Source organism: Eschrichtius robustus, chromosome 13 (assembly GCF_028021215.1).
Source record: "Eschrichtius robustus isolate mEscRob2 chromosome 13, mEscRob2.pri, whole genome shotgun sequence".
Taxonomy (NCBI): domain Eukaryota; kingdom Metazoa; phylum Chordata; class Mammalia; order Artiodactyla; family Eschrichtiidae; genus Eschrichtius; species Eschrichtius robustus.
This window is the reverse complement of record NC_090836.1, coordinates 2844292-2858103: the sequence shown is the minus strand read 5'-3', so window position 1 is coordinate 2858103 and position 13812 is coordinate 2844292. Positions and strand designations below refer to the sequence as shown.

General features: G+C 53.4%; 1 protein-coding gene across 1 annotated transcript in view; it reads left to right on the top strand.

The window, feature by feature from the left end:
- Window positions 1-13812, top strand: part of B4GALNT3 (beta-1,4-N-acetyl-galactosaminyltransferase 3) — a 94154-nt gene that overhangs the window by 63415 nt on the left and 16927 nt on the right. Inside the window, exons 2-3 of the mRNA XM_068561838.1 lie at window positions 7667-7770; window positions 8717-8794. Coding sequence (XP_068417939.1) covers window positions 7667-7770; window positions 8717-8794 — 182 coding nt within the window. The remainder of the gene's footprint in view (window positions 1-7666; window positions 7771-8716; window positions 8795-13812) is intronic.

Below are 13812 nucleotides of genomic sequence, written 5' to 3'. Positions count from 1 at the left end.
AGCGGGATGACTGGACAAGAGAGTCTGACCCATGGGGTCCTTGCCCAGGTCCACCCAAGGATTAAAGCACCTCTTCAGTGGGCATGGACCAATTTTAGAAATCCTGGACCCTGTTACCTCTAGATCTTCCTGAAACCATCCCATTTCATCCGGGGTCTTCGTCAAAATTCCCCATGGACAGAACTGTGTTTGTGGCTCTGACTGTCCTGTCATGACCCGGATGAGTACATGGGGCCTGAAAGGTTGTGGGGTTTGTTTTGTTCTTTGTCACGATGATGGTGATGATGACGATATCCTGGAGGTGCCTTGGGGCCTGGCCAGACCTTCGAGGACCTCTGCGGGTCGATCCACAGCTCGGGGGGTGGGAAGTTACAGAGCGGGGCTGGGTGCAGGCCTCACCCACCCCCTTCAAGTCTCATGCTCAGATCTGGATGTCCGGGTGAGCAGGACACAAGCAGCGGGGCTGAAGTGCACAAGCACGTCTCTGGCACAGCTCCGACGCCCCCCTTTGGGCCCCCTCGGTTGGCAGCCGGCAGGGCGGTGGGCACGGCCCCTTGCGTCTTGCTGGCGAGCCCCGGCCTGCCCTGCTGCGGCCCCAGCCCCACGGCAGCTCAGGGCGGGCTCGGCAGGGAGCTGGGGGTGGCTGGCTATTTTGCTCTGAGCCTAGGAGCTGGTGGGCAGGGGGGAGAGGCTCGTTGGGGCCCTTTCCGTATTTCTGCTCATCAAATCGAAGAGTGGCTGGGGAGACCTCGGGACCCCACCGGTCTCCCACCCTGCATACCCTCCGCCCTGTACCTGTGCTACGAGGGAGCGTGAGATGGAGCTGGACCCACACTTAGGACCCTCCTTGGGGCCCACCCTGCTCCAGACCCGCGGCTGCGTGGTTCACCCTCGTGTTGAGAAAGAAGAGGCTCCGAGACCGGGGCGAGGGCAGCAGGCCCACTCGCAGGTGCTTTCTGCCCAGTGTTCCAGCTGATTGGGGGTGTTTGGGTCTCCATGCGCCCTCTTGCTCTTATTTGGCTTATATGGGGAGGTATTATTGGTGTTATTGGCGTTAGAGGGAGTGGGGAGCTAGTCAGTGGGGTGTCGGGGTGGGGTATGGGCGGGTGAGTAGGAGGTAATTGGGGAGGGATGGGCCGGTGACTAAGGTGTGCCTGACGCCAGTTGATGAGGAGGTGGCAGAGCTGGACCAGGTTCTCAAGTCTGTTCCGTAGAGAGGCGTGGAATTCAGGACACAGGGTTCAAATCTTCTGTGACTTACTATCTCTGGGACTTTCAGTGAGATTTTTATCCTCTAAGCCTTATTTTCCTATAGGGTTGTTGTACTAAATAAAATCATCTATATTTCATTTACTATAAATATAGGTATATGCCCGACACGTAAATGTTAAGGTTACATTAATAATAGTTCCTCTTGCATCACGTTCTCTGGGGTGTCACGGCTGGAAAGGAAAGGCCGTGTCTTTGCTGTCAGAGATTGTGGTTTGCCTTAGGGACTCTCTCCCAGGTGACAGTTCCTGGCTTCATCCCTGACTGTGCCACCTCGGGTTTCTGGTGGCGTCCAGGCCCTGCTGGCATCCAGCCACGGCAGCTTTGCTCTGCGGAGCCCACATGACTGGCCCTCGGGTGCACTCCAAGGTCAGAGCCTTGCTTTTTCATCCCAGGACTCCGTGCTGGTTCCTGGCCTTTGTGGAGCCGTGCCCGGGTGTCATGACCTCCTGTTCCCTGGACAACCTGCTGTTCTCTAGTGGGACAAGGGCTCTGTCTCTGCTCAGCTCCTCTGGGGTTCACCACCTTTTCTCTCTACAGACGCTGAGCTTCTTAGCAAATCGTCTGCATTCACCCCAGATCTTTGAGTCCTTTACACCTATGGAGCCTGTGGGACCAGCCCTCCTGGCTTGTCCTTGAACCCCACCTTCCTACAGCCCTTGAGGGTGCAGGCCTTCCCCTCTTGCAAAGTGCATCTTAGGGCAGGTGGGAGCCCTTTCCAGCGGAGCCCTGCCCGAGCTGGAGATGGAGCTTCAGAAACACCACGTTCATTGCACCCCCTCCCCGCCATGCTTCCGCTTCTCTCTTGGGCATTCCTCTCAGCCCTGCCTCTCCTCTGACACCCGTCCTCCCCATCTCAGTAAGCGCAACTCCAGCCTTCCAACGGCCAGGGCAGAAATCCTGAATCATTCTTGATTCCTCTCCCCATGTCCAGTCCCTCAGCTGAAACTTCACAATCTATCCAAAACCTGTCTGAGCAGCCAGGGGCTGCCTTTCCCCCTTGTGTGAATGTCCCTGTGGACCACGTGACACATCAGCGAGAGAATCAGACCAGCGATCAGGAGAAACTAATGCCAGTTTCACATCTGCAATGCTGTGACCGGTCGTAAACTGATGAGCTGCAGTGTGTTAATTGCTTGTTGTGTTCCAAGCACTAAGTCCTTAGCGTGGATTATCTTATTCACTGTGTGACTTCACTTCTCTGTTTCCTCATCTCTAAAGAAGATGACAACAGTTCCCAGGGAGTTGGTGAGGATGCAGGGAAATAAAGTAGGTGAGAGTTTTTTAAAAAAAAAAAGCACCAAGGGGGACTTCCCTGGTGGCGCAGTGGTTAAGAGTCCACCTGCCAATGCAGGGGACACGGGTTCGAGCCCTGGTCTGGGAAGATCCCACATGCTGCGGAGCAACTAAGCCTGTGCACCACAACTACTGAGCCTGCGCTCTAGAGCCCACGAGGCACAACTGCTGAGCCCACGCGACACAACTACTGAGCCTGCGCTCTAGAGCCCGCGAGCCACAACTGCTGAGCCCACGCGACACAACTACTGAGTCTGCGCTCTAGAGCCTGCGAGCCACAACTACTGAGCCCGCATGCCACAACTACTGAAGCCCATGTGCCTAGAGCCCATGCTCCGCAACAAGAGAAGCCACAGCAATGAGAAGCCCGTGCACTGCAACAAAGAGTAGCCCTCGCTCGCCGCAACTAGAGAAAAGCCCGCACAGCAATGAAGACCCAACACAGCCAAAAATAAAATAAATAAATTTTAAAAAAAAGTATCATCTGAAAAAAAAAAAAAAAAAGCACCAAGGGCTGTGCTTATGCTGTATTTTCACCGAAGAGCCAAAGAGATGCTCTCCAGGCCTTTGAAGAGTCCACATTGCACAGAGGAGAGATGTTGGCAGAGTTCCGGCTGATGGTGAATTTGATAGCCCAGCTTTGTGAGGGCAGAATGTGAGGCCCACGGTGGTGCTTTATCTGTCACCTGAGATCGGGGCGTCTGTCTCCTGGCACAAATGTGACACCTGTTGCAGGAGAAAGGGGCCCTGGCAGCTGGTGCTCTGGCCAGGAGCAGGAGTTCACTTACCCGAGGGCAGGTGACAAGTGTCAAGAGTTAAATCAGCACATTCTTTAGCTCCTGGTTCCCCCAGGGGGCTAAGCGGGGCCAGGGTACCTCTGGCAGGGTTAACACAGCGGAAAAGCTCCACACCGTGCCTGACGCCTGCTGTGCACTCAGTGAATATTAACGGGGTTGGGGGATAGGTGGGTGATGGGAGGGGTGCAGAGAACAGCCGGGCAGCAGAGAGGAAGTGCTGTCTGTTACCCCCACCACTGAGTCGCTGCTGCCCATGGCCCTCTTGCTTCTCTGCACAGAGGAGAGAGGTGGCGACTGGCCGTTTCCGGTTTTTATAAAACTCTCGAGGCGCTGGGACTCACATCTTCTGACGCCCAAGTCCAAAACCCTGAACTCAGACATTGATGGGGAACGGGGTGCTAGTTGTGTCTGACACGCACAGTATTTAATCCTCACGGCAGGGGCAGGGGTCTTATCTCCACCAGCCAGAGACAGAAGACCAGAGAGGTTCAGTTACTTGCTCAAGCAGTTACCGTTTATAATGGTGGCCATCCATGGAGAGCTTCCTGACTCCAAGCCTTATTGTCTTTTCCACACTGTGAGGTCTGCCAAGGGCGTTTCCTGCTCCTTGAATCGCTAAAGGCTGGGCTGTTGACTGTCTTGCTCCAAGTAATTTCAAAGCCACCTAGACGAACCTGTGACCTGGGCAGGGCCCGGTTAGGTTTAACCACTGACCTCCCCTCCCTTCTGTGGATTTGTCCTTGTTTACTGGGAGAGCCACCTGTTACCCTCTTTTAAAGAGAAATAGAGCCAGGCACAAGTTAAAGGTGATGGACAGGTTTAATTCAGTACTATCACAGTGTGGGAAAGAGACTGAGGTATAGAGCTGAGCTCAGTTCCAAAGGCAGCCAGGGATTTACAGCCCACAAGTAGCGTGAGGGGTCAGTGGATGGAGAATTAGCAGGAGGAGACATCAGGGTGGGGGGGTTCTTGCTAACCTGGCCTAGCAGCATCCTGGCTACCTGATTGGGTTCAGGTATCAAGGGTGGAGGGTAAACAGAGTTAACAGGATTCTTCCTAAAAGCTGGGCTGGGCAGGCCAAGGACAGGGCCCAAGGACCACGGCCTAGTCTAAAAGAGTGATCAGAGGAGCCCTTCCAAAGTTTGGTCCAGGAGAGAGTGTTCCTTGTCACTTCCCAGTAAATGCGAGGACACGGCATGGTGAAGAGCATGGGGAGAGTCCACTGACCTTGGGGTGACTTGTCTCACCTTCCAGGAGTCAAAGAATTTGGCTGGCACTGAAAACTAGTGTGTGGGAAAGAACATGCCTGGGAGACACGCCGGAACTCCCTCGGATGCGGCAAATTGCATTTTTAGGGTTATATCCTCACAGCCTTGTCTACAAGTAGGTCGTTTTCAGCCACAGAACAAAGTCAAGGAAGAGGTGACCCAGTCGTTCTGAGGCAGAAGCAAGGCAGCGCCTCCCCTCCCCTCCCCTCCCACGGTGTGACTCACTTGCCCCCCAGGCCCCCAAGCCTCCAGCTACTAATCCACAGCCCCCGGGGCCTGGGCAGGGATGGGACTCCTTTGTTAGCAGTGTCTTAGCCAGGTTAGCGCAGGAACACCAGGCAGGAAGGTAGGGCTGGGTCTGGGGACATTCTTTCTCTTTCTGTCTCCCTCCCTCCCTCCCTCCCTCCCTCACCCTCACGTCACCGCACTGGCTCAGGGATCCTGCTTCCCCAGAACATCTCTCTGTGTCGAACTAGTCTGACCTGTTTCTGCCTGCTAGCTGCTGGCCAGCCATGGAAACAGCAGAGACCTTGATGGCAGCAGGATAAACCTGCGGAAGTCCCGATAAACATAACATGAGTGGACGGTTAATGTCTGCGCAGAAACCCAGGGGCACAGATCCCCAGCGGACACCTCTGCCCCCGGGTCTCCTCCAAGTCCACACCAAACAGCATCCACAGGAGAAAATGTAGGCGGGAAGAGGAAACGCTGGCTGGTGAGGCAGAGAGGCTCTCTGTTCCGATGCTGGCTTCGAGACAGCGGACTCTGTGACCTTCAGCCCTGGGCTTCTCTTTCCCCATCTGTGAAGTGGGGGTAATCAGACCTGGCCCAGATGGGATCACGCCTGCGAGGTGCTGAGTAAACCCTGTGGAGCACCCAGCATGTAACTGGGTAAGAAAAGCTCCCCCGCCGCGCCCCTCATTCCACCCCCCTTCCTGGAGGTATTCACACACACACACACACTGCGGCAAAGTGCTGATGTCCACCTTCTGTGGCCCGTATCTGTGGGCTGTGCTCTTTCCTCTGTGTCTGGTTGGCTGGCTGTGCCTCTACTGGTGCCCGCCTGGGGGTCCTAGGATGCTTCTGCTTCCAGGCATCTCTTGGCTCACGGTGGCCGGTGGTGCCCGTCTAACTCCCGGGCAGCGCCCACGGCAGTGTCCTGGGAGCATCTCGATGAAGCTGTTGGAGAGCTTTCTGCGCTTTTGCAGCCCAGTGGGTTCCATCTGAACTCTTGGGTTCTAGCCTTAGCTTTGTCGCTACAGTGGTCCCACCTGATCCGTGATTTCGCTTTCAGTGGTTCCTGTTACCCAAGGTCAACCAGGGTCTGAAAATATTAACTGGGAAATTCTAGAAGTAAACAATTCATAAGCTTTCAAGTGGGTACCGTTCTGATCGGCGTGATGAAATCTCACGCTGTCCTGCTCCATCTTGCCCGGGAAGTGAGTCACCCCCTTTCTCCAGCCCCTCCCACCGTTCGTCATTTAGTAGCTGTCTCGGTTACCAGATGGACTGTCCTGGCATCGCAGTGCTTGTGTTCAAGTGACCCTTATTTTACTCAATACTGTCCCCACGGTGCAACGGCAGTGATGCTGGAAATTCGCATTTGCCAAAGGAAAGCCATAAGGTGCTTCTTCTAAGTGAAAAGGTGAAACTTAAAGAAAGAAAAAAAAACGTAGGCTAAGGTTGCTAAGATCTACGGCACGAGTGAATCTTTTCTTCGTGAAATTGTGAAGAAGGGAAAAGAAGTTTTTGGTGGTTTTGCTGTCACACCTCAAACTGCAAAAGCTACAGCCACAGTGAATGATAAGTGCTCCATTAAGATGGCAGAGGCATTCAATGTGTACAATCAAATATTTTGAGAGAGACTCGTTCACATAACTTTTATTACAATATATTGTTACAACTGTTCTGTTTGATTTTCAGTTAACATTATTAATCTCTCACGGTGCCTAATTTGTAAATTAAACTTAATCATAAGTATGTATAGGAAAAAACATCGTATATATGGGGTTCGGTACCATGTGTGGTTTCAGGCATCCACTGGGGGTCTTGAGTGTATCCCCTGTGGACAAGGGGGTCAGCTGTGTTTGCTAAGTGACTCCAGATAGCTGGGCTTCCATTTCCTCACCTGAAATGAAGACTAGGTGGTCTTGAAGGCCCCTCCCAGCTCTTGGTGGCCTGTGATTCTGCCTTATGGTTCCACAAAGTCTCCATCCTGCCTGAGCGTCCCCCTGACCTGTGGGCAGCCCCGGCCCCCAGCGGACAGCAGTGCTGACCACTGAGCTCTGATTCTCCCCCCCGAACCCTCGGCGGCTCCTTGCCCCTTTGCGTGGCCGTGAATGCACGCGCATCTCCCTCATTCTCACCGTGATTTGGCTGTTACCTTCCCAGGTGTGTGAAAGCCGACCGGCTCCAGGGCCTCAGGGCACAGATGTCAGCCATCACACACAGCCTCTAGATGCATCTAGGAGGAGCTGGACCTCAAATCTCATGTCTCCAGCTGTTTATAATTCTGACAGGCAAACGCCAAGTCCTGGCCCACGGTCTCCTGGCGCCCCCAGCTCTGGGTCCATCCAGCAGCCCAGCGACTAACGGTGGGCAGGGGGAGGGCCCCCTGTCAGATGCCCCGCCGGCTCCCTGGCTCGGAGGCAGGGAGGTTGTGAGGGGAAAGCTCAGCTCGGCCGCCATGCACCCAGTGGCTTTTGGGCGATATTGGCCTCGACAGGCAGCCTGTGGTGGTCACATGGCAGGACAAAGCTCCGGGTTCACCTGGCCTGGTTCCTCCTCTGAATTAGGAAGGACAGCGAGTCCTAACGAGAGATGAGCTCATGCCCTCGCTCTCTGCCGTGTTGACCTTGGCCGAGGTTGTGACTGTCCCCCTACACTCCACCCCGCTTCATACCCACCCCATGACGAGGGCTCAGGAGCCACAGAAGGTACACGATTACCTCTGTTACTATGCCCTGAATCTCGCAGATTTATGACGGCTTCAGGTCGCGCTGACCTTGTTCCTCTCTTCTTCTTTCCCTTCCTCAGGGTATGGCAGCTGGAGAGAACTGGCCAAGGCTCTGGCCAGCAGGCACATTCCGGCTGTGGATCCAAATCTCCAGTTCTACCGTCCCCAGAGGCTGGGCCTCAAGGTACGTGGCAGGGTCAGCCCGTCCTCCCTGCCGGTGCGTTAACGTGGGTCCTCGGCTCCCCCTGCCCGCAGAGCCTTCAGGGCGTCCTCACGTCCTGTGTTAGGGCAGGGCAGAGCAGGAGTCCCTGGATGGCAGGCGGGCCTCGCGGGCTCTCCCAGCTTCGTGGGTAGAGACGTCCATCCTGCCTTCCCCAAAGCCTTGTCGCATAGTTCAAGATGCCCAAGTCTGAGCCGTCCAGGCACGTGGCCTCCATCAGCAGCCTGAGCCGGACCAGCGCCTCTCGCCTCTTGCCGGACTGAGGGCTGGGCTGGTACTTCAGTGACGGTCCCAGGTGCTTGCTGCTAGGAGTCAGAGATGACGTGGTAGAGGTGGCCCCTCCCTGCAAATAGCTGGGGGGCAGATTTGTAATGGAGCATTTCCCCTGTGGTGTTTCTTGGGCTGCTGGTCCCTAGAAGCTGCTCTGGGTGCGGATTAGGGAACTTGAGGTCCAGTTCAGCCTGGAGCCCTAAGGTTGAGCCTCTGAGCGTAGAACAGACATGGATCTCCAAGGCCGGACCAGAGCCAAACTGAACCCATGGACCTGCAGGGTAGGGAGGAGTTGGGGTGTCTCCCCCAAGGGGGGGCTCCCACTTGTTAGGACAGATGAGTCACAGAAGAGGGAGGCAAGGTTCCTGCCCTCAGGAGAGCCTGGTCTAATTAGAAAACATTTTTCCGTATGGGAAGACTGAGAAAAGTCAGGAAAGTAGAAGCACCTCAGGGGCGCACGTTGGAGATATATTCCTGAGGGATATAGTGTGAGCCAGAAAGGGGAGTGTCCGTAAGTTGATAAGCCTCCGACAGCAGGGCTGGGTCTCCTGACCCTCTGCTTCCACAGGCACTTTCAAGGGGCCCCAATCCTGTTGCCACCCTAATATTCCCACCAAGTTCATTCTCCTCTGCTCGCCAGGACCAAGACTCCGCGAGAGGTGGCCGGGGGGACAGCAGCTACCTGAAGTGGAATAAGCCGGTCCCCTGGCTGTCAGAGGTGAGGCTCTTGGAGAGGGTTAAAAAACGGTGTTTATAGGTAATTCCAGAGGCTACAGAAAATTTTCTTCTAGTGGTTGTTACTGAAAATTTTCATCTAATTTGAAGAAAAAAATTAAAGGGTTCCAGGCTCATTGAATTTTCTTCCTTTAGAGAAGCTCTAACATTTGCAGAGCCTGGGCCTACTGGGTGCCAGGCTTTGTGCATAATCTCCTGTCAGCTTTATGACCCTATAGGATAATACAATAGCCTCATTTTATGGGTGAGGAAAGCAAAGCTCAGGAAAGCTACAGGACTTTCATGTCCATGTTAATCCCCAGTTATAAAATTCAGCTTCCCAAACTGTCTTTTATGGACCATTAAGTCTCATAAGATATTCCAGGCAGAAGGGAATCCACTGTTAAATACGGTTTCAGATCTATAGACATCCACTCCCTGGAAATACACATTAGCACATGAAAGGCTCTGAGTTCTGCGGTCGTCTGTTTGACTTGGTTTAGCTCAGCACGTACCAAACTTATTTGCCTCCTGAACTACCGTTTCCCATGAACCATTAACATTCTATGAAACCAGTGTTCTAAGGGACGTATACGAGGAAACTCCGCTTTAGAAACTTTTTATAGGAAGCAGTTAAACGTGTGAATGAAAGTTGTCATAAGCATCATCATACCTTTTGTGTACATAGGATTTGACAGATTCTTTTTCTTTCGGTGAAGAAGCAGAGGCTCAGGAGGTTAATCACGTGAGCAAGATCACCTTGAGTAAAAGCTTGTGCGGAGACTCCAGAGCAGCGTGGTGCTTTGGGGGTGAACATTTTAAATTTAGGTTTTGTATCGTACAACTCGTCCAAGCCTTTCTTGGCTGGGTGCTGTCAGCCAGCCCGTCATCTCGTCCACGCCTGTCACAGGTTGACCTCTTCCGCCTGGGTGATTTTATTTCCACTCCACCCATTTGCCGTGGGGCGGGCGTGAAGGATGCGGTGTCGTACAAAATATGATGGTAGGTTACCTACACCGTGAAACTGCCTCTGTTTAAACCCTGAGAGAGGATGGATTACAACACCGGCACACCTGTACCAGGTGATATCGTCAGGTAATTAGGCCCTGCCCCGCCCCACCTGGAGATGGCATTGTGCAAACCGTTGGTCCAGCGATCCAGCCTTCTGTCCTTTGAGGACAGTTGGATTATTTATTTATTTATTTTTGGCCTCGGCTCTCGGGATCTTAGTTCCCCAGGAATCAAACCCGTGCCCCCTGCCGTGGAAACGCGGAGTCCTAACCACTGGACCGCCAGGGAAGTCCCTGGATCATTTTTCTTAATGAACCAATTATTTTGAAAGATTATAACTACATAATATTCTGCATTTATTAATCATTAGTTTTCTTACCTTTTTTGGCCAATCAAGGATGGAGATATATACGTATATACCTCCATGAAAGCAGTGACAAATAGTAAATAGTGATTAAAATAGGATTGACTTTTCAAAGAAATAGTTGATCTTTTAGTAAGTGTGTTTAGCCTTTTGGTGGTAGATGCCTGATTTCCACTGACTTTGTCCTTTTATTATTAAAAGTGGCTTATAGGGAATTCCCTGGCGGTCCAGTGGTTAGGACTCTGGGCCCTCACTGCCGAGGGCCGGGGTTCAATCCCTGGTCGGGGAACTAAGATTCCACAAGCCACGCGGCATGGCCAAAAGAAAAAAAAAAAGTGGCTTATAAAATCCTCATTACAGTCTTCATGGATCTTCAGGGAATCACTGATCCAGTCTCCTTATCTTACCAGCAAGGGTAATTAGGCCCTGAATGTTTAAATAACTAGCATATGCCGTCTCCCAGCTGCAGTGGTGCCCCCTCCTCCAGCCCGTCGTGGGGACCTCGGTTCCCCTCTCCTCACCTGTCTCCTGCCTTTTGACACACGGTTTCAGCAGGAAGTGCTCAGGTGAAGGACACATGTCACTTACTGAACACCTACTAGCTGTCAGGGCTGTCAGGTTGCACTGTTGTTGCCCCTTTCCTGGCGATGGCTCCAGAGGGGTTGACTCAGTCACTCCCCCAAGGTGGCGTAGCTACTGCAGCCCTGCCCTGCGGGTGAGCACGGACAGAACACGGGAAGGCTGACCGTGGTCTCTCCCTTGACCGTCTCCCCGCCCCAGCCCTTGGCCGACAGCTCAGGGTCTCCGAGGCCAGCAGTCGCTCTCAAGCGAAGCAGGCTTAGTCAGTCCACTGCCTATCAGACCGGGAGTGGACGGCTGGTGGGCTGGGCTTCAATGGGGTAACCGCTCTCAAAAACTTGTCCCTGTCAGCCCAGATCATAAGACACTGACTATCAAACCCCACTAATTAACAAACCTCAATGCCAGTTTATTCACTTACCAGTCAGTATACGGTCCACTGACCAGACACTGTCTGCTGCTCAGGGCGCTCCCCCCAGAAAACCAACATAATTATAAGAAAGAAATTCAGGGAACGCAGAATCAGATCAAAGCAAGTCAGAGTCTGTGGGTGACGTCATGCAGGCTTGGTGAGGTGGCGTCTCTCCTGAGAGGAGGGCTGGGACCCTGATTCCCCTTCTCAGACTCCCCCTGCTTTTTTCTCAAACAGTTTTATTGAGATATAGTTCATATACCATATAATTCACCCATTTAATGTGTACAATTCAGTAGCTTTTAGTATATTCATAGAGTTGTGCATCCATCACTTTCAATTTAGAACATTTTCCTCACCACTAAGGAAACCCCTCACCTGTTAGCCATCACCCCTTCACTACCTCCTAGCCCCCAGCCCCCAGCAAGCACCAATCTACTCTGTCTCTCTAGACCTGCCTGTTCTGGACACTTCATATAAAGGGAATCGTACTCTGTGTGGCCTTTTGTGTCTGGCTTCTCTCACTTGGCATTAAGTTTTCGAGGCCCATCCATGTGGCAGCATGTATATCAGAACTTTGTTCACTTTTTTGCTGAATAATCTTCCACTGTGTGGATGGACCACATTTTATTATCCTCGATAGATGGGTATTTGGGTTGTTTCTGCTTTCGGCTCTTGGGAATAAATCTGCCGTGAGCGTTTGTGTACGGGTTTCGGTGCAGATCAGGCTGCCCTTTATTCAGGGCCCTGAACCACCACCATCATACACGTCACCATGGGGAGACACAAGTGACACCACAGTTCAATTACAAACCATCTGTTCCAATGGGGATAATTCCCTCCATCAGAATTTCACCAGCTGGGCCTCGGGCCCTGTCCTCCAAATCTAGAGCCACCTCTTATCCTCTTGGAGCCGGGACCCCCTGGTTTCCAAGTGGGAGCTCACTCAAGGGGCAGGTGTGAACAGGAATCGAGTAGCTCGGGTGGGCTTCCCTGGTGACGCAGTGGTTGAGAATCCGCCTGCCAATGCAGGGGACACGTGTTCGAGCCCTGATCTGGGAAGATCCCACATGCCGCGGAGCAACTAAGCCCGTGCGCCACAACTACTGAGCCTGCGCTCTAGGGCCCGCAAGCCACAGCTACGGAGCCCACGTGCCACAACTACTGAAGCCCGTGGCGCCTAGAGCCCGTGCTCCACAACACGAGAAGCCACCACAATGAGCAGCCCCCGCTTACCGCAACTAGAGAAAGCCCGTGTGCAGCAATGAAGACCCAACACAGCCAAAAATAAATAAGTAAATAAATTTATGAAAAAAGAAAAAATAGTAGCTCGGGTGCTAGAAACTCTGAACAGGAGTCCGGTGTGTAGGAACTGGTGACCTCATTGTCCTGCTGGGTGGAAGTCACGTGGTCCAGCCAGGTGTGCTGGGCTGCTCACCCCTCCTGGAGGTGGACCTGGCCGCCCCGCCTTCGTGCCCTCTGCGTCTCAGCCTCTGCAGTAGCCCGGGCACAGGTGGCTCGTTTGTCTGCATGTCTCTCTCCTCTGAGGACCCCTTTTCATCTTTGCATCATCACTGGTACAAAGCAGGCACTTGGTGCTTATAGAATAAATGAAGGAACATATGGTTCCAGACTTAGCTTCTCCAAGCATTTGTTCACTCAGATCATTAAGATGTGCAGGGAACCCACTGGAGGGAGCTGGAACTCTGCCTGGGGAAGTTGCAGAAGCCTAGGGAGAGAGATTTGAAAAGAACCTTGAAGGGTGAGCTGGAGTTTGCCGGGTGGGGAAGAAAGGAAAGGGACTTCCAAGCAGGAAACAGCATCTGCAAAGGCACAGAGACGTGTGTGCGCTGGGGTGTAGGTATGACCGGGAGTTGGGTGAGGTGAGGCTGGGAAGGCAGGGTGAGGTTTTGTCCAGAAGCCTCTGGGAACCCTAGGAGGTGTGAAGCGGCAGAGTGGGTGATCAGATCTGTCTTTAGAAAGACAGTTCTACAGGCAGTGGGAGGAGTCAGTGGTGGGAGATGCCTCCATCCGGGTGGGAGGCTCTGTGAGCCCAGCGAGGCCTGGCAGAGACCCTGTGGTGGGTGGAGGGCAGTGGACGTGGTGGGTGAGGACCCACCAGGCTGCATCCGCACCCCCAGAAGCCCTCCCACTTCCACAGGGTTCATTGCTGTGTGTCCTCAGGGGCTCAGTTTACCTCTCTGGGCCTCAATATTCTCACCTCTAAAATGAGAGGGTTCAGGGGACTTCCCTGGTGGTCCAGTGGTTAGGACTCCGAGCTTCCACTGCAGGGGGCGCGCGTTCGATCCCTGGTCGGGGAACTAAGATCCCGCATGCCGTGTGGCGTGGCCAAAAAAACAGAAAGCAATAAAAAATAAAATAAAATAAAATGAGAGGGTTCAACAGGTATTTTCTCCACTGCTTGTAGGCGGAGGTTTCCAATCCGTCTTTGGCCGTGGACGTGTTCTGGGCATGGGAGTAGCCAGTGCTCTTCCCTGGGCCTTAGCTCTGCTGGACAGTGGAGAGAGGGGACAGAGGGCAGTGCCGACAAGCCGGAGTCCCACGTCCCTGCCCGACACAAAGTCTCCAAAGCTTGGAGGGACACAAGCCCTGGGGGTGGGTCACCAGTCAGGGCCTGGGGAGGAAGAAGGTGCCC